Below are 20,285 nucleotides of genomic sequence, written 5' to 3' on the forward strand. Positions count from 1 at the left end.
TTAAAAATCTTATACGATTTTCAGTTTTGTACAGAAACAAATCCACAACTATCCAGAAGGTGTCCTGGTCACGTATTCGGTCAGCAGCTGTTATATGGATATGTAGTGAGTTCTACAGTAACAGCTCAACCACACGGATTATAAGGCACGATGGAAGGAGTCTCTAGTGTTAGTGCTTTGTAACAAAGCTGTAATTTTTCCATTCCATCAGCAGATTAGACATTTATCTGACACAATTATCTGACATTTTAATCAGCATAAACAAACAAACAGTTTTATTGCTCCAGACCATGATTAGTCAGGGCACTGTTTCTGTATGAAGAGTATCGTGAGCTGCTGGAGAGCAGAATGGAGGGAGGTGTTGGGAGCCTCCTACAGAAACACTCACTCTCACTCACTCACTCATTCATCTTCTACCGTTTATCCGAACTACCTCGGGTCACGGGGAGCCTGTGCCTATCTCAGGCGTCATCGGGCATCAAGGCAGGATACACCCTGGACGGAGTGCACACACACACATCCAGGGCACACACACACACTCTCATTCACTCACACACACACACACTACGGACAATTTTCCAGAGATGCCAATCAACCTACCATGCATGTCTTTGGACCGGGGGAGGAAACCGGAGTACCCGGAGGAAACCCCCGAGGCACAGGGAGAACATGCAAACTCCACACACACAAGGTGGAGGCGGGAATCGAACCCCCAACCCTGGAGGTGTGGGGCGAACAAACACAATAAAGTATAATTATTAAAGCTAGTAACATGAATTTCTGCTTTCATGTAAACCCAGAGTGTCTGCTGTCAGAGACCAAATCTGGAATTATTGTTTGTCCAATCAGTGCACCGTTTATTGCTCCACCCAAACATCCATATTTGTAACAAGGAATCAAAAGGTGCTTAGAAAAGTATAGTCTGTATAGTAAAACTTTGTTTAGGGGACGTTTTTGGTCTTCTTTACCTCTAACGTACATGTTAACGTCCCTGACTGATATTTCAGTGAAGAGTTTCCTTTAGAAGGTATTTATCTAACAAAAGTGGGAACACGGTAGAAAGGCAGTAATTACAGTACAGTCCATCACTGCTGGAGCTCCTGCTGTAAATGGAAGGAAAAGCAAAGGAGACACCTGAGGCACATGAGGTCAGTTTACCAGGTTCTCAGCAGTGTTTTATTTATTTTAAAATGGTGAAATAAAATCTCTTGTGTTGTCGATTTATTCATGTCTTTCTTCATCTCCCTCATTTCCCTCTGTGGAGTTTCTCAGACCGACAACAGCCAAGAGCTTCCCGCTTGGTGGGGCTGAAAAACTTTGTTTTTCTTTGCTTTTCTTTCTTCCAGACTCTCGTCATCACTCATCACTCGTCCTGTTCTCTCTGTGTTGTGTTGTTCAAACGTAGTTATGGCAGATGGCTTAATAACGTAGCAGGAGGTAGTGACTCAAACACACTGTCCACAAAAACAACTCACAAATGGTTCTCTTCTGGACAGATAAAAGTCCCTGTCTTTGATATGAAGAACCATTATGTCTTGCCACATCTTTCTTTTGTTCCACATCTTCACTGTACTCCAACACAAGGACCCTTGTGACAACAGCAAAGCGCCATCTGCTTGTCCGGGTGCATAACATTATCTTGTCACACTTCATCCTCGTAGCTTTTAGGAACAAGGCGATGGTTCAGGAGAAGGTTTTCTGAGCTGCACTACAAAAACTTTGCCCGTTATAAACCCTGGGTGGAGTCTGGGCCCGTCTTCTTATTTTATTATGTTTAAAATTAATACATTTCTTCTGAATCAGTTCAATATGTTAGAGTGAATGTGTTCCTACTGGAGTCTTTCTTTCTTTCTTTCTTTCTTTCTTTCTTTCTTTCTTTCTTTCTTTCTTTCTTTCTTTCTTTCTTTCTGTCTCTCTTTTTTCTTTCTTTCTTTCTTTCTTTCTTTCTTTCTTTCTTTCTTTCTTTCTTTCTTTCTCTCTCTTTTTTCTGTCTTTTTTCTTTCTTTCTTTCTTTCTTTCTTTCTTTCTTTCTTTCTCTCTCTTTTTTCTGTCTTTTTTCTTTCTTTCTTTCTTTCTTTCTTTCTTTCTTTCTTTCTTTCTTTCTTTCTTTCTTTCTATCTATCTATCTTTCTTTCTTTCTGTCTCTCTTTTTTCTTTCTTTCTTTCTTTCTTTCTTTCTTTCTTTCTTTCTTTCTTTCTCTCTCTTTTTTCTGTCTTTTTTCTTTCTTTCTTTCTTTCTTTCTTTCTTTCTTTCTTTCTTTCTTTCTTTCTTTCTCTCTCTTTTTTCTGTCTTTTTTCTTTCTTTCTTTCTTTCTTTCTTTCTTTCTTTCTTTCTTTCTTTCTTTCTTTCTGTCTTTTTCTTTCTTTCTTCTTTCTTTCTTTCTTTCTTTCTTTCTTTCTTTCTTTCTTTCTTTTTTCTTTCTTTCTTTCTTTCTTTCTTTCTTTCTTTCTTTCTTTCTTTCTTTCTTTCTTTCTTTCTTTCTTCTTTCTTTCTTTCTTTCTTTCTTTCTTTCTTTCTTTCTTTCTTTCTTTCTTTCTTTCTTTCTTTCTTTCTTTCTTTCTTTCTTTCTTTCTTTCTTTCTTTCTTTCTTTCTTTCTTTCTTTCTTTCTTTTTTCTTTCTTTCTTTCTTTCTTTCTTTCTTTCTTTCTTTCTTTCTTTCTTTCTTTCTTTCTTTCTTTCTTTCTTTCTTTCTTTTTCTTTCTTTCTTTCTTTCTTTCTTTCTTTCTTTCTTTCTTTCTTTCTTTCTTTCTTTCTTTCTTTCTTTCTTTCTTTCTTTCTTTCTTTCTTTCTTTCTTTCTTTCTTTCTTTCTTTCTTTCTTTCTTTCTTTCTTTCTTTCTTTCTTTCTTTCTTTCTTTCTTTCTTTCTTTCTTTCTTTCTTCTTTCTTTCTTTCTTTCTTTCTTTCTTTCTTTCTTTCTTTCTTTTTTCTTTCTGTCTTTTTCTTTCTGTCTATTTTCTTTCTTTCTTTCTTTCTTTCTTTCTTTCTTTCTTTCTTTCTTTCTTTCTTTCTTTCTTTCTTTTTTCTTTCTGTCTTTTTCTTTCTTTCTTTCTTTCTTTCTTTCTTTCTTTCTTTTTTCTTTCTTTCTTTCTTTCTTTCTTTCTTTCTTTCTTTCTTTCTTTCTTTCTTTCTTTCTTTCTTTCTTTCTTTCTTTCTTTCTTTCTTTCTTTCTTTCTTTCTTTCTTTCTGTCTGTCTTTCTTTCTTTCTGTCTTTCTTTCTTTCTTTCTTTCTTTCTTTCTTTCTTTCTTTCTTTCTTTCTTTCTGCCTTTCTTTCTTTCTTTTTTCTTTCTTTCTTTCTTTCTTTCTTTCTTTCTTTCTTTCTTTCTTTCTTTCTGTCTTTCTTTCTTTCTTTCTTTCTTTCTTTCTTTCTTTCTTTCTTTCTTTCTTTCTTTCTTTCTTTCTTTCTTTCTTTCTTTCTTTCTTTCTTTCTTTCTTTCTTTCTTTCTTTCTTTCTTTCTTTCTTTCTTTCTTTCTTTCTGTCTTTCTGTCTGTCTTTCTTTCTTTCTTTCTTTCTTTCTTTCTTTCTTTCTTTCTTTCTTTCTTTCTTTCTTTCTTTCTTTCTTTCTTTCTTTCTTTCTCACAACAGCTACAGATGGTCGTCCTTCAACACCTACATAGCTGTGGTTAAGGTGTTACTACTGATCACAAGGTTGTGAGTTCAGATCCCAGGTCCACCATGTTACACCGCTGGGCTCCTGAGCAATGCTCTTAACCCTTAATTGCTCAGTTGTTTAAAAAAAAGAGATAAATTGGATGAGGTCATCAGCCAAATCCCGTAAAGGTTGTTTGTTTCCACAGAGGACGATGGTTCAGATTAAACATTATCTCCAGTTCTCATTCTGAGACGTCTTATCGTCCCTCTGCCACAGAGACAGTATCAGCTCTACACACTGTGTCCTGCAGTGATCACATGCAGAACTCAGAAAATACAATATTTATCACATCTACCAACTCTTCTCATTTACTTCATAATGTTTTTAAAAACCTCTTCTGTGTGAAGAATCTGTGAATCTCTGCTTGCCCTTGTTGTGCTAATTGATTCTAATATAAATAACTGTGGGATTAAAAGATTTTTTAAGGGTCCTTTAACCAGCATTTCATTATAATGAATGGACATGGACATTATCATTTATCAACACTGAACATACATGTTAAAGGTGGGGTCTCTGTTGTTTGAGAAATGCTTCAGAAAACTGAGTCGGGACGACAAAAACAAAACAAACGTGTAGCCAATGAGCAGAAAGGGGCGTGTCTTGTCAATATGGGCGGAGAGAGTGTTCAGTGCGCATGTGTGACATTAGCAGAAAGCGGTTTTAACATCGACATGGAGGATAAAAACAAAGAAATAAAGAGAAGAAAGACTTACGATAAGGTAAGAAGTAGGACGTGTTAATATAGGATCAGCTTTCCAGCGCTGGAGAGAACTGAAGGAGCAGGAAGTTGGTCACATATTCACAGATTGGAGTTTCCTGAGTCAATAACTCCTGAGCTAAACACTGTTACTACACAAATAACACCTCTTTTCTATCGTAGTAATGTAGAGACGCAGCTACAACCGTGTTTTGTGTAGTAACAGTGTTTAGCTCAGGAGTTATTGACTCAGGAAACTCCAATCTGTGAATATGTGACCAACTTTACTTAAGACGCCGAGGCGCTTTTTTCCTTCTCGATAGGTGAGTAACGTTGGTTTTGTTTTGTTACACAGAACTAATATATGTCTTTGTCCTTTACATGATTATGTTTGTGTGTCATTTTTGCTTGTTTGTTTATCTACAATCGTATTGTTCTTCCCTTCAGCTATGATAGACACGTTTCTTTCTGTTAGTTGCCTGGGTTACGTATGTATGTGTGGGCGGAGCTATCAATACAGGGGTGGGACCCGTTTGGGTTAGGGGCGTGTTTGTTTTGGTGATTTTATATGTCGACATTGGCAAATTAAATCATTCATTTTTAGTTCTCCTGAAGAGAGATTTGGTGTCTTTTATTGTAGGAAATATGAATCGGTGGCTCTATTAACAAATTAGAAATGTGTGGATGCCATGTTGAGAAATTTAACACAAAAACTGAGAAAAAGAAGAAAAATGAATCTTTCTTATCCAATTGAAAATTTTCAAGTATTTTGTGAGGTTGTTGTGAAATTTACATTTTACTGACACCTGGCAACCCCATACCATCCCAGGCTTAACACCCAGTCTGAACATTTTTTAGGTGTAAGGGTTCATTGTTAATCGAACCCATAAATCTCTAGAGCTCTAAAACACTGATGAGACTTTCCAGGATGTTAATGCATGATGATGGATTTAGTGAATTAACACAGTGTAAGTGAATCGATAAACAGTCAGTAATGTGTGGTGTGACGCAGAACAGAGTGGACGGATCTAAAGCTGCATAAGCAGGAACACACGGAGAACTCTGGGAATTCAAACACACGTGAGAACACGACTGAGCAGAACCTTATCTTTTACCTTGTGTATGTATGAGTGTATGAGTGTATGAGTGTGTGTGTATGAGTGTGTGTGTATGAGTGTCACAGCATGTGAATATGTGTGTGTGTAAATGTTGATCACTGTGGAGCTGAAATAATCCCAGCGTCTGGACAGCTGGAGTCCATCTTAATTTTTCTAGACACATGCACCATGACGTGTCAGGATTAATGTGAGGTTCAGAGACTGGATGAAATGATGGAGGGAGTCAGGAGCAGAGTGATAAAGGGAACAGACAAGCAGAATCGATCGCACCAAAACTGTGCACGTGTGTTCTCTATCTTCTTATTCGTTAACCCATCAGATAGGGAACCATGCATGTATTCTTCACAGAGTTCTTCATTAGAACGAACGATTTAGTAAAATAAAAGTAATTGATTATTTGTAAACCAACCTGCTTGCCTGTTAAGTGGAGCAGATTCGGCTGTAATGAGACGCACCCGACCAATTGGAGTTTGTTAATTAGAACCTTCATGCGGCTCGTTTGTTTCAGCGCAAAACCCTGATCTCATTCTGCACCCCAGATGCTGATTAAATTTATTAGCACTAATGCTTGACTTGGCATAGCTGGACAACACACACGCTGCGAGTGAAGAAGCCGAGTGTCTCCGTGGCGCTAACAGATGTACCATTGTTTCATTGAATTAATATGAAACTGGGATTCTCTTTGAAAATCTGCTGGGATGCAATTTGCCGGCTGTAACCCAGATGTTTTATCACACTCTGTGTCTTACATAAACGCCTACATTATCAAAGCAGAGAACCGTATGGTTTTACTCAAAGGAGGTGTTCATAGAGCTACATAACCCCTACATAAACCCTTTGACATAAAACCTGAATAAAATAATAAATAAACATAAAGGGATAAATGTGTTTGGTTGAAAAGTGCAGGCTAACACAGAGAGAGCTGCACAGCCATGTTAGAAAATACAGTCACCTTTTCTTAGAAGGCAGTGTATATAAGGCTACATAACACCTACATAGACATGCTGGCATTCACTTGAATAAAAATATTAATAAAGTAACACCTTAAGGAAGAAGCAGTATGTGTGGGGATAAGAGCAAGCTAACAGAGAGCTCTGTACAACTTGTGTCATAAAATATGGTATTGCTTACTTAGAAGTAGTGTTCATACAGCTACATAACTCCTACATAAGCCCTTTTGACATCAGCTTACATGACTTATTGCATAAAGTAAACAAAAGGATTAATGAGTGTGGCTGAGGAGTGAGGTTTACAGCTGTGTTAGAAAAGATGGTAATGCTTATTCAGTGTTCATAGGGCTACATAACACATACATAATCCATTTGACTTAAACCTGCACAAATTAATTAATAAAGAGCAAAATGGGAGGACAATGTGTGTGACTAAACTATGTATGAGAGCAAGCTAACAGAAAGAGTTTTACAGCCTTGTAGAAGACATGGCAATGCTTAAGTAGGTGTTATGTAGCTCTATGAACACTATCCTTAAGTCCTCAGCATCCATTCTGGCATCATTATGTGCTGCTAATTCTGTTTTCTTTCAGATGCTAACCTGATCTTTCTCATAGTTTTCACAAAACTTCATACACCTACATTAACATTTATAAAAGCTTATGTAGGTCTTATGTATAACACACCCGTAAATTAAAGCATGAGCACAATGCTCCTTTATCTCCTTTTTGTGTATTTTGACATCACTGAGTGCTGCTAACGCTGATTCCGTCCTTTCAGATGCCTACCCGATCTCAGAGGTTGTGTACAAGTGGACCCAAGGTCCAGCCAAGTCTGTAGTGGTGGCAGAAGACGGGTCTCGACTCAACCAGTACCATCTGATTGGCCAGACAGCTGGCACTGAGGACATCAACACCAGCAGAGGTAAAATAAATAAATAAATAAATAAATAAATAACCCTAACTCCTATAACCACAGTTAGGTGCTCACATCATCATCTGAACATCATCTGAAGAATCACTAGTGCCATGAACCAACTAATCTGCTACATACACTTTACCTGAAAGGTAACGTGTAGCTGAAGATTACAACCTGCCCCCGCAACCTGCCCATATGCTAATGATCAGTCTTATAGGTTGTTACAAAACTTAGCAATGAAAAAGAGAAAGAAGATGGATGGACAGAGGAAGGGATAGTTACAGAGGAGGAGGAGGTACTGATCCCTGGTCTGAGTTGCCAGGGTTGGAGGGTTAATCCCTATGCTTCCATTTCATCCATTGTGGGTTTTCCAAATGATGTCAGCAGGCAGCGATTGGCTAGAGCTTGTCTGAGACACGTGGGAATCAGGAGATATGTGGGTGGGGACTAGCAAGGGCTCAAATGTCATCTGTTTCATTTAGTTTTGTAAAGAGGGGCAGTAATACACTCTGATCATAACTCTCCTCAACACCTCCTTTATTATACTGTAAAGTTCTTGCTGTATGTTCAATACGTACAAAAGATGTCCATCTGATCTTAGAGTTTATAGGCTCTTAGAGTCACCATACTCCACGTATAAAATGATTCCTCAAGGGTTCTATGAACAAAAAAGATCTTCAAAGATTCTTCTTCCAGAGGGAGAAATGCAGAGAAGGTCCTTGAATTTACAGGTGGAACCCCATTAGGAAACTGAGATTGAGTAACGATCTGAAGAATGCTTAAGGAACCATTTCAAGAGCTCTAAATAGTGTACACTCAGGTTCCACATGGAACCTTTAAGGTTTCACCCAAAAGGACAAACCAATCCTTGGATATGAAAAAGATGGAGCTAACAGAGAGTTTTATAGCCTTGGCAGAAGACATGACAAGGTTCCAAGGTTCTCACTTAACCCTCAGGAGCACAGGATCACAGGGCCCTCAGGAGAACCTCCCGTTCTATCATCCTTTTTGCAGCTCTGTTTTAAGGTTACGGGGCTATTAGTGGTGCTAATCCGGTGTAAACCCTCTTGGAAAAGTCAAGAATAGATCCACCAAGCAGTGAAATGTCAGCCATCTTCAACCAATCACTTAGTTATGATGTGTGTGAAGATGTACTGATTACATGACATCTTTAACCAATGTTCCATCAACCAAGCCATGCCCATTGTCAGGGAAATTCAAATTTATGGTAAGAAAAAATATATCTAAACAAAAATAATAATAATAATAAAAACACACCAAAACCTCAGTTACTCACCAGTTGACCAACATGGCAGCGTTGTTCTCTGCAATGAAAGGAAGTTCTCCGTAAACACTCCAGAAGCTGAGCAGGAAGATCCACCACTGTGGCATGTTTGCTTCCTCTCAGATCGGTTCCACCTGAATGGGAGCATCCAATAAAACCTTCCTAAATCACAGGCTGTGTTTCTTCAGGTCATAGAGCATGGGGTAGATCTAAAGGGGTATGATCTGGACCTGCAGGTCCCTTCTCATGAAGGATGTTGTCAGTCCTGGGTGCATAATGAGTCTTAGCATGATTCTGAAGATCCTGAAGGATTTATTTGAATACCAGGATTCTTTTATCTCATCTAGTTGCTTCGGAGTTGTTTTTTTTTTAAATCTTTTTCTTTCTATCCTTCTCTTTCAATGTGGCATTCGAGGTTGGCCCAGCGTGAGTGACTGGGATAAAGAGAGTGAGTCTGAGAGCTGCAGGATGCAGATTACAACAAGGGATTAGTGCAACGCAAAAATCCGATTTTGCCAGGAGAAAGCAGCAGTCATCAGTGGATTTTCTTTCAGGTTATCAGTCGTTGTGGCTTGAAAGGATTTTTTTAATACTCCTGTTTAACAGGATAGACGTAACCTTTTATTATTATTATTATTAATTTGACATTTTATACTGTCTCCTGAAGTCCCAGCATCACACAGTGTGGAGAACAGAATTCCTTTTCCACCGTGAAGAAATCCTCTGCCGTGAAGTGATTACGTAGCAGCACAGGATTTGTATCGTCACATATTTAAAGGAATACTCAGATGTTCGATCCTTATCTCTATCTACTGTGTCTGTGGTGTGTGTGTGTAAGATTACAACATCACCAAACTCTTATATTAATGCACTCGGTCTGATTCTTTATTGTTGCTATAGTAACAGCTCATTCACAGGGACATGGACGGTAAACGCTCCACGTAAAGAGATTAAAGAAAAACGTATAGACTTATAGTTATTGATATGGGGATGATGACGAAGCTTATGTCACTTATTAATGTCTGCTTATAACCTATTCAAGAACATGAACTTATTTCTGTTTCTCCTGCTTATAAGATTTGTATAAATACCTTTGATATGTTACATCATGGCCCTGTGGTATAATGCATTTCATTTATTAAGTGCAGTGTGTTGTTTATTTCTGCTCATAAGTTACTTAAGTTAGAATGCTTATGACAATATCATAGCACTATTTTCTCTGGCTCTTAAATTGAGAGATCTTATTACTGCGTATGAGATTTTTATGACTAGCAATGACAGTGTTATGGATATTTTCTCTTAAGACTCTTAAGTAAAATAAGTTGTTATGTCTGTTCATAACATTGTTGTGAATACATATGTCAATGTAATGTAAGGTCATAGTGGCCAGTGTTATTTGGCTTTCTTCACACTGACATTCCCAAAGTGCACTGATATACAAAAGTGTCATATCACAAACTTATCTCCATTTCATTTCCATTTTCATTTCCAGCATTTAGCAGATGCCCACTTGACATAAGGGTTATGACATGTTATAAAAAATGCCTGGTGCATCCTTTTGGTTTGTTTGTACTAATTTACACGTTATGTAGCCTTACAAACACTGCCATTTATCCAGCTTACATTTCTGAACACATTTGTGAATTTATGTGATTTCAGAGGTTATATAAACCTACATAAGCCCTTTATAACAACTGACATCAAAATTGATAAATGCTGTCTTTATGTCAGCTACTGCCTGTTGGGATAATCCTTTATAAATGTTATAATATATAGTAAATAAAGTCATGATTGCAATTGGTTATGTAGCCCTGTAAACACTGTCTATTACGGAGGCGCTAATGTCTTGTTAAACAGAGTGCTCATAGTGTTCATAGGTCTACATAACACCTACATAAGCTCTTTCTGACAACTGACATCAAAATTCACAATTGCTGTCTTTATGTCAGTAGCCATCTAATGGAATTACACTATATACTGTATATGTATGGGATAATGTAAGCTTTATTAAAGGTCTTATGCAGCCTTATGAACACTGCTGTTAATTTTTAACACCTTTTCTAACACATTTGTGAAAAAAGGGTTATATACTACAGACAATTTGCTGTTGGAATAATCCTACATAAGGGCTTATGTACTGTATGAGTAATGTAGCCTTATGAACACTACTCTTAACTGTTACCACGAGTTTAATTTTCCTGGAAATCTCTCTCTGGTAGCTTGCACTTATTCACTAGAATCCAGTCACACCCTCTGTCTCTACCCTCTGTCTCTACCCTCTGTCTCTACCCTCTGTCTCTACCCTCTGTCTCTACCCTCTGTCTCTACCTTTAGCTATCACTTATCTGTCCTCCTTGCTTATCTTCCTATAATGTATTGTTTGTTCTGGTTTACACAGGCCTCTACACAGTGATGATGGCCCACTTCTACCTGAAGAGAAAGATCGGATACTTTGTCATCCAGACCTACATGCCATGCTTCATGACCGTCATCCTGTCTCAGGTCTCCTTCTGGCTGAATCGGGAGTCGGTCCCTGCCAGGACGGTGTTCGGTCAGTGACGACTTTACAACTGGCTTTAAACTCCCAAAGATGGCATGACAGTAAAGCTGTTTTTCCACAGCACCCGAGATTACTCTGGGAATTCTGCCAGCGCTTTCCTCGGCTGTTAATTAATTTAAAGATTAATACGTCGATAACGCTCATCAAAATGGAAATCAGAATTGACTGGTGCAGACGGACCAAATGAAGAGCTAATCAGCCGAGATGAAGCTGATCTCGTAGAGAGTTCTTTAACAAGTGCAACTTATTTCCCCAATTAAAAGGGGGAGGGGCTTAAATCACAAACTTAACCATATATAACCACTAGAAATTCCTGTCTGTTCTTTGGCTTGTCGTAGTGATGATTAGCACAAAATCCTGGTAACTAAATGAACATAAACAGTTTGTTTTTCTAATCTGTTAACTAGTGATCTGACATTTTAGCCAGCTAACATTAGCTGTATGACCAAGCTTACTAGCAAACTATCTATGTATCCAAACTAGCCATATTTGCTAAGTAACCAAACTATCAGTTGTGTTCAACTAACACGCAATACCCATGTTCACTAGAGAGAAAGCTAATTCTCGCTAACAGTGTCTTCACGTTAATTATTCTTAATGGGTCTTAATCTCATTTATAAATGTGTTTTAGATATTATTTGATTACGACATGTCTAAAACAAATTAAAATAAAATGACATACCTTAGGGGGCACGGTGGCTTAGTGGTTAGCACGTTCGCCTCACACCTCCAGGGTTGGGGGTTCGATTCCTGCCTCCACCTTGTGTGTGTGGAGTTTGCATGTTCTCCCCGTGCCTCGGGGGTTTCCTCCGGGTACTCCGGTTTCCTCCCCCGGTCCAAAGACATGCATGGTAGGTTGATTGGCATCTCTGGAAAATTGTCCGTAGTGTGTGAGTGTGTGAGTGAATGAGAGTGTGTGTGTGTGTGCCCTGTGATGGGTTGGCACTCCGTCCAGGGTGTATCCTGCCTTGATGCCCGATGACGCCTGAGATAGGCACAGGCTCCCCGTGACCCGAGGTAGTTCGGATAAGCGATAGAAGATGAATGAATGAATGAATGAATGAATGAATGACATACCTCACCTTTAATCCTTTTTCATTTATGTGTTATTCTGCTCCTTTCTCTCCATCCCGATGTGGCCACGGTGTAAATCATTATATAAATTATAATGTAAATATGAAATTTAACATCAAATGTTTTAAAGGTGTTTTTGAAATAATAAAACTGTTATAGGTCCATAAGCTCTTTCTTAAACGACATACTACAGCTTTAATCATCTTTGTTTAGTACTGCTTTACAGTCACTACAGTGGTAAAAGAAAAAAAAGATAAGATCTAAAATTTTAAAGTTGATTTCAAGGTTTTTCAGACTTACTTAACACTTTCTCATTATTCCCTTCAGGCGTGACCACAGTGTTAACCATGACCACACTGAGCATCAGTGCCAGAAACTCTCTTCCTAAAGTGGCCTATGCTACAGCCATGGACTGGTTCATCGCCGTGTGCTACGCCTTTGTCTTCTCTGCCCTCATCGAGTTTGCCACCGTCAACTACTTCACCAAACGCAGCTGGGCCTGGGACGGCAAAAAAGCCATGGAAGCACAGCAGCCCAAAGTGAGTGTGGTTTTAGTGAGTTCAGGTCTTACGTGCATCACATGATCAGGTTACTGCTGCACAGGAAGCTAATAATATCTGAGGTTTTCATTTTTCACCTTACTGAAGTGACCCGAGTCATTGCTGGAGTCTCAAAAGCGTCTAGATCATTAATCAGAATAACAATATCTTTTATCCACTTTAATAAAACCATGTACTTTAGGTCACATTTCATCAGCTAGTTCTTTGTAAGGTGTGTTATAAAGAAAAAAAAGATTCCTGGACTGTTTATGAAAAGTAAAGTGATTGATGAGCATGTGTGTGTGTGTGTGTGTGTGTGTGTGTGTGTGTGTGTGTGTGTGTGTGTGTGTTTCTAATCTATATCACAACCATCCAAGAGGAACCCAAATCAATTCTAATGTAATGATTCAAACAAACAAACCAATAAGTACATAATAAATGAAATATCTAAAAATACATAACCACAAATATTTATTCCTGGGCAGTTGCTTAAAATATGTAGATTTAAATGAGCTACAAACTATTCAAGCGAACAAATAAGCGAATAAATACAAACTTTCTGCAAATAACAATTTCATAAGAAACAAGTCCACTGGGTTGAAATGAAAATAGAAAGAAAGAAAGAAAGAAAGAAAGAAAGAAAGAAAGAAAGAAAGAAAGAAAGAAAGAAAGAAAAGCAATCTATCAGCTACGTAACTATACAACTGTGTAAATAAATGAGGCTCATTAGTGGTCAGTTACTTAAAATAGTAAATATAAAAGAAAAAAAAACACTCAAACTAACAAATAAACAATACCAAATCTTTTCTCATGTTGGTGGAGCAAATGGAGCATATCATCGCCACCTAGTGGAACAAATTAGAAATGTGGTTGCTGTCTGATTGATGTATGGAATGACTTGTATGGATTCATGATTATTTTCCTGCTGCTGTGAGACAGTTAGCTGAGCGAGATGAAGAACTAAATCTTTTGGAAAGATTCTAAAGAAAATTAAAAGGAGGATGTCGGTTTCATGAGGGGATTTTTCTCTTTTTTCACACAGTGGGTTGGATGCCACCACCACTGCGTTACGTTGAAGCTGAGCCTCTGATTGGTTCCTCGTATCTTTAACTTGTTTATTAAGTGTAGCACATGATACACCCTCGACCTCAATTAGTGGAAAATCAGAGAAGACGATCGCGATGCGTCCCACCTGAAACAGGTTTTGTTTTCATTTCACGTCTCTAACATCCATCATCTCTCACATCTCTCACGTCTCTCACGTGTCTCACATCTCTCACTGCTCACACATCTCTCACTGCTCACACATGTCTCACATCTCTCACATCTCTCACGTCTCACATCTCTCACATCTCTCACTGCTCACACATCTCTCACATGTCTCACATCTCTCATGTCTCACATCTCTCACATCTCTCACTGCTCACACATCTCTCACATCTCTCACGTCTCACATCTCTCACATCTCTCACTGCTCACACATGTCTCACATCTCTCATATCTCTCACGTCTCACATCTCTCACATCTCTCACTGCTCACACATCTCTCACATGTCTCACATCTCTCATGTCTCACATCTCTCACATCTCTCACTGCTCACACATCTCTCACATCTCTCACGTCTCACATCTCTCACATCTCTCACTGCTCACACATGTCTCACATCTCTCATATCTCTCACGTCTCACATCTCTCACATCTCTCACTGCTCACACATCTCTCACATGTCTCACATCTCTCATGTCTCACATCTCTCACATCTCTCACTGCTCACACATCTCTCACATCTCTCACGTCTCACATCTCTCACATCTCTCACTGCTCACACATCTCTCACATCTCTCATGTCTCACATCTCTCACATCTCTCACTGCTCACACATCTCTCACGTCTCTCACATGTCTCACATCTCTCACTGCTCACACATCTCTCACGTCTCTCACATGTCTCACATCTCTCACTGCTCACACATCTGCCAATCAGGAGGCAGCAATTGTGGCTGTGGAGGATATCAGCTGTGAAAAAGACTTCAGGTCACCAACTTCATCCATCTCCTCCGAGCCTAAATCACACTTTTTTCAGGACTAAACTGCACGTCTCTGTTCTCTCTGGATTTATAATGTTTAGCACCATTACACCAGTTAGTTTAGTTTAGTCTAGTTTAGTCTAGTCTAGTTTAATTTAGTCTAGTCTAGTTTAGTCTAGTTTAATTTAGTCTAGTCTAGTTTAATTTAGTCTAGTCTAGTTTAATTTAGTCTAGTCTAGTTTAGTTTATTTTAGTTTATTCAATTCAAGTTCAATTCAAGTTTATTTGTATAGCGCTTTTTACAATGGACATTGTCTCAAAGCAGCTTTACAGAACATAAACATAGAGCAGAAGGTAAACATAAGGAGAAGTATAAAGAATTAATATAATAAAAATTCAAGATATATATAGTTCACAGTGTGTATGTATGTACGTATGTGTATGTGTATGTATGTATGTGTGTATGTATGTGTTTGTATTTATCCCCAATGAACAAGTCTGAGGTGACTCAGGTGACTGTGGGGAGGAAAAACTCCCTTAGATGGTAAAGGAAGAAACCTTGAGAGGAACCAGACTCAAAGGGGAACCTTTAGTCTAGTTTAGTTTAGTTTAGACATGAAATCATTTGAATCATTTTTGTTTGGAGCAATAAAAACTCAGTATGATTTAGGAACAGAGGTGAAATATTTGTTATGTAAGTTGTATTTCTTCGTCTTTCTTCTGCTTAGTCGCTCGTTCGCTCACTCCTGGTTTTGTTTGTGTGGGAGCAGCAGATCTGAAGGTCACGTGTCTTCCTGCACACACACCTCGAGCAGTGCTACAGTCCACGACCCTCTTTTCCCATCGTCCTCGGCTCTGTTTGCTTGTTTTGTTGAGGATGCGGTTACTGATGAAGGGCGATGATAAAGGGCAAGATAAAGCAGTGAGATGCTAAAACAGGAGGACAATCAATTTCCTTCTCTTCATCAATATCCAACACACTCACCCCCTGACCTCTGACCCCTGACCCCCAAGAGCAATGCAAACCATCTTACCATCTCAAAGAGCCCCAAAGAGAGATTCTGATTGGTTACAGGGTGTTGTTTCGTTTCCAGAACAAATCGCTCTTTCTTATAGGTTATTGTTTCCATAGAAACAGATCACACAGCAAACACACAAGTTGTGTTTGAGGAGATGTTTAGGATTTAAGGAAGGAGTCTCTGGTTTCAGTGCTGTGTTTTCAGACATCTTCCGATCAGAGGATTTTACGCTGTGCTTTTGTTTCTTGCCTTTTTCTTTCTTTCTTTTTTGTTGTGAAGAAAGGCTAGTGAGGGAACGACTGCAGTGTCTCCCTGAAGAAGGCAGGTTCTCCTCAGAGTGTGGTTTCTCTCAGAGGTTCCTCAGGGAGTTTCTTCTCACTACAGTCATTGGATTGTTCGTTAGGGAGAAGAATCTCCATGATGTGGGTTAGAGCAAAGCTGCTTTGTGACAGCGTGTGTTGGCGAAAGTGTTCGAGTCCCAGCTCAGCTGTTTCACTCAAAGGTTTTCTGCAGAAGATTCCCAAAAAAAGGACTTTTAATACGAGGCGAGCAGAATAAGGAATTAAAAAAAAGATATTGTGTAAAGCCATTAACCCGTCAGACTGTGTGACAGTGTAGTGTGATGTCCATTACTTCATCCAGAATAAGCAGACTGACGTGTCCTGTATTTATATTTAGACAGTAAAATTCCGGTTGTTCCTTTAAAAAGTCATATTTTTCTTGTTATTCTTTCTTAAACATCTCCTGCAGAATCCTGAGTTCTTCTTCTCTCACCGTAATGCTGTAATGCCTGTTGAGTCTCCAGCTGAATCTGTGTTAACATGCTGGTCACGTTTCTTCTTCTCTGATAGCTCACGCTGAGATCTAACCAAACAAAACTGCTTTCTTTCTGCAGAAAAAAGACCCGCTGGCTCTGTCCAAGAAACCCAACAACACCTGTTCCACTGGCATGAACTTCACCGCCAACATCACCAAAGACTCGGCCATCTCCACCATCTCCAACAGTACCGCCGTCCAGATGAAGAGCGCCGAGAGCAAGTCCACGCCCGACCCCAAAAAAACCTACAACAGCGTCAGCAAGATCGACAAGATGTCTCGGATAGTGTTCCCCGTCCTCTTTGGCACCTTCAACCTGGTCTACTGGGCCACGTACCTCAACAGGGAACCGGTGATTAAAGGAGCCGTTTCACCAACATAAAAAGTTCTGCATTCCTTCTTTTTTTTTATGCCTTTTTCTTGCCATTCTTAACAAACTGGAACACAAAGCCCCCCAGTTTCCCTTCACCATTCCAGTCCCCTCATCATCATCACACCTCTCCTGCACTTCCCTCTCTTCTGTTTGATTTCGGTTTGATTTCGGTTCTCAGAGATTGCATGATCAGTTCAAAGCTCTGCAGGAACACGTCTTATTGCCATGTCTGCCTTGACTTTGACTTTCTACTGTATTTTAATCTTCTATTAGAATTTCAGAGAAGATGATTGCGTTTCCCTTACAAACCTTTACCTAGTCTGCACCGCGAGGGTTCTCATCGCCATGGAGCCCTTTATTACTTTTAAATACAAAGAAAAACATGCATTTGGCATCTACATTGGTTTAGTGATCTTTTACAGTGCTTTGCATAAGTATTCACCCCCCCATTAGCTGCTCCCCCCACCCCCCAAAATACACACAATTTAATTGATAGTGTGAAAACCTGGATCTGAAATGGTGTTTATAAACAGCATCAGATTCTTAATCAGACGTCAGTCTGGGCTCTGATCGATCAAACGCTTTCTCCAGTGCAACTCAGACTCGCCATCCTGTAACTTTCTGCCCCAAGTCTCCAGTCTCTTGATGCTAGAACACCTCCATGCACCTCTTGTCCTCACTGGTTTCCTGGTCCCTGATGATGAACATTATGCTACCTCCACTATGCTTTACAGCATTTGGCAGAGCGATTAATGTTATACAACTGAGCAGTTGGCACTTATGGGCCTTGCTGAAGGACCCAGCTGTGGCAATTGGGTGGTGCTGAGTTTTGAACTCACAGTAAGGATGATGTTCTCAGGTGGGAAACAAGATGTGTAATGCCCGTCTCTACAGGGTTGTTGGTTTACACAGGATAGTAAAAAAAAAGATATCTTTCCAGAATGTTCTGGATTTGTGTTCTTGATGCTGTTTGTTTTGGTATATTCTCTTTATGACTGGCTTCTCCAGGGAACCGGTGGATTTATAATGAGACCCATTTATTACATTATACTGGACTCTATTTCCAAAAATGACATAATTTCTGATGGGATCTGACCACCCCAGGACAGATGTAGGGCCTTTACAATCATGAGGATGGGGAGTGAATATTTATGCTTTAATATTTCTATTGTTATTATTTTGTCGGCACTTTTGTGTCAATTGTGACATCAAATCCCGTCAATTTCCACATTTTAAAGCAGTCAGGGGGTGAATACTTATGCAAGGCACTGTACTACTCAACATCAGAAAGTCAGCAATGCCAAATGCTATGCAACAAGAACTTTTTTATTCTATTATTCTATTGGTATTGAAACGCTTCTATTGAAAAATCTCGCTTTTGTATGAATGAGCTGGAAGCTTGCGGTGTTTAAGTTGTCGCTTGAGCATTTGAGAGCCGTGAGCGCCGAGGCAGAGCTGAACAATAGCCATGCTAAAAGTGTTGCCTTCTTTCAGAGCAAAAATAAATAAATAAAAAAATAAAAAGAGAGAGACAGAGAGAGAGACAGAGAGAGAGAAAGAGAGAGAGATCGCTTTTTAATGCAGCTCTGGAGTTTATTTGTTATATAGAGCTTGAAGCCATTTTGAAGTATTGAGGCTGAACCTTTGCATTGCGCCGTCTAGTGGCAGCTTTTATAACTTTTGCTCTTTAATACTCGCAGTATGTGGAGTAAAGGAGGTCGGGTTGCAGTTATGACTTTCAGAATCTCTTGTATATAGGCTGCGTGTGCTTTCGCTTTAACGTCCAACAGAAATACGTGCTGCCGAGCTAAAGTGCAGCTAAAGAAACACATTTCTTTCCTCATCACATCCTCTCGTCGCTCCTCTTAGTGTGTAGCTTCGCTTCAACATACTGTAATCTTTTTACATGCTAATGAAATCAAACGCTTTGTTATAAACTTATTTATGGTTAAGATGTTCGCTGGGGTGCAGAACGCACACGGCTTCTCACAAGCTAGCGTTCGATAGCGTTTGTTGATATGTTGGTTGATCTAAAGCTTTCGGGTTTTGTTTTTTTTCTCTGTGTTGCCATGAAAACGAGTTGACACCAGTTTCCATCGTGATAGAAAGGACGAATGAACAGTTCTTTGTTGTTTAGAGTAAACAAAGTACATATTCCAGAGTTCAGAAGTGACCCTGAGCCTGAAGAAGCGAAGAATAGTGTGAGAGAGAGAGAGAGAGAGAGAGAGAGAGAGAGAGAGAGAGAGAGAGAGAGAGAGAGAGAGATTGAGAGAGAGAGAGAGAGAAAAGAGAGAGAAAAGGAGAGAAGTGTGAGAAGAGTAGAGTTATGTAAAAAAAAAGTACAGAGAGACAGAGAGACAGAGAGAGACAGAGAGAGAGAGAGAGAGAGAGAGAGAGAGAGAGAGAGAGAGAGAGAGAGAGGTTAGACAGAAGGAGATGTAGAGAGAGGGGGTAAAGATTGAAGGAGACTTATGCACTTATGATAGATAGATAGATAGATAGATAGATAGATAGATAGATAGATAGATAGATAGATAGATAGATAGATAGGAAGGAAGGAAGGAAGGAAGGAAGGAAGGAAGGAAGGAAGGACGTGATTACTTCACACCCTACAGATATGTTTGGGTTTCTAACCTCTTATTGTCAGTTATAACAACCTGAGAGGTGCCGTGAGGTTCAGCTCTAATGTAGACATGAAAAGGTTCTGAAATCATGACTTTATGGAGTTAATTAATTATTATAGACAGACGTTTAGGGAGAACCGGATGTCTTTAACTGGAAGAATGAGTGATGAGAATAAAGATGACTTGTGATGTTGCACAGGGTTGTGTTGGCTCTTTTATTCTTCTTTTTAAAGCTAACAATTATTTCAGTGTTGTACATTTGTCATGTAAAATGTCTGAAGCAATAAAACTCATGCCTGACATGTGATGACTGATTGGGTCTTTTCTCCAGATAAACAAAAAGTTTCACATAGAAAAGATTGTGGAAAAAGTTGAGGTAAAATTACAGGTAAAGTTACAGTGAATAAAACACTGAATATGTACTGAATAAACTACTGAATGTGTTAATACTGAATGAACTATTGAATCACAGTTATAATGAACAGACTACTGAACATGGTTGCACTGAAAAAAATTACTGAATGTGTTTATACTGAATAAACTACTGAATTTCAGTTATACTGAATAAATTACTGAATTTTATTTATATGGCATAAACTACTGAATTACATGTACATTGAATAAACTACTAAT

At 39.0% G+C, this 20,285-nt stretch overlaps 1 protein-coding gene across 1 annotated transcript in view; it reads left to right on the forward strand.

Annotated features, from left to right (window-relative positions):
* The window catches only part of gabra5 (gamma-aminobutyric acid type A receptor subunit alpha5), a 36,998-nt gene extending 17,044 nt beyond the window's left edge, over positions 1–19,954 (forward strand). The window contains exons 7-10 of the mRNA XM_060867373.1: positions 7,198–7,341; positions 11,019–11,171; positions 12,582–12,793; positions 16,735–19,954. Of these exons, the coding sequence (XP_060723356.1) occupies positions 7,198–7,341; positions 11,019–11,171; positions 12,582–12,793; positions 16,735–17,037 (812 nt within the window). The 3' untranslated portion in view covers positions 17,038–19,954. The remainder of the gene's footprint in view (positions 1–7,197; positions 7,342–11,018; positions 11,172–12,581; positions 12,794–16,734) is intronic.
* Positions 19,955–20,285: the final 331 nt, after the last annotated feature.

The sequence above is a fragment of the Tachysurus vachellii genome, chromosome 4, assembly GCF_030014155.1.
Source record: "Tachysurus vachellii isolate PV-2020 chromosome 4, HZAU_Pvac_v1, whole genome shotgun sequence".
NCBI classification, from domain to species: Eukaryota; Metazoa; Chordata; class Actinopteri; order Siluriformes; family Bagridae; genus Tachysurus; species Tachysurus vachellii.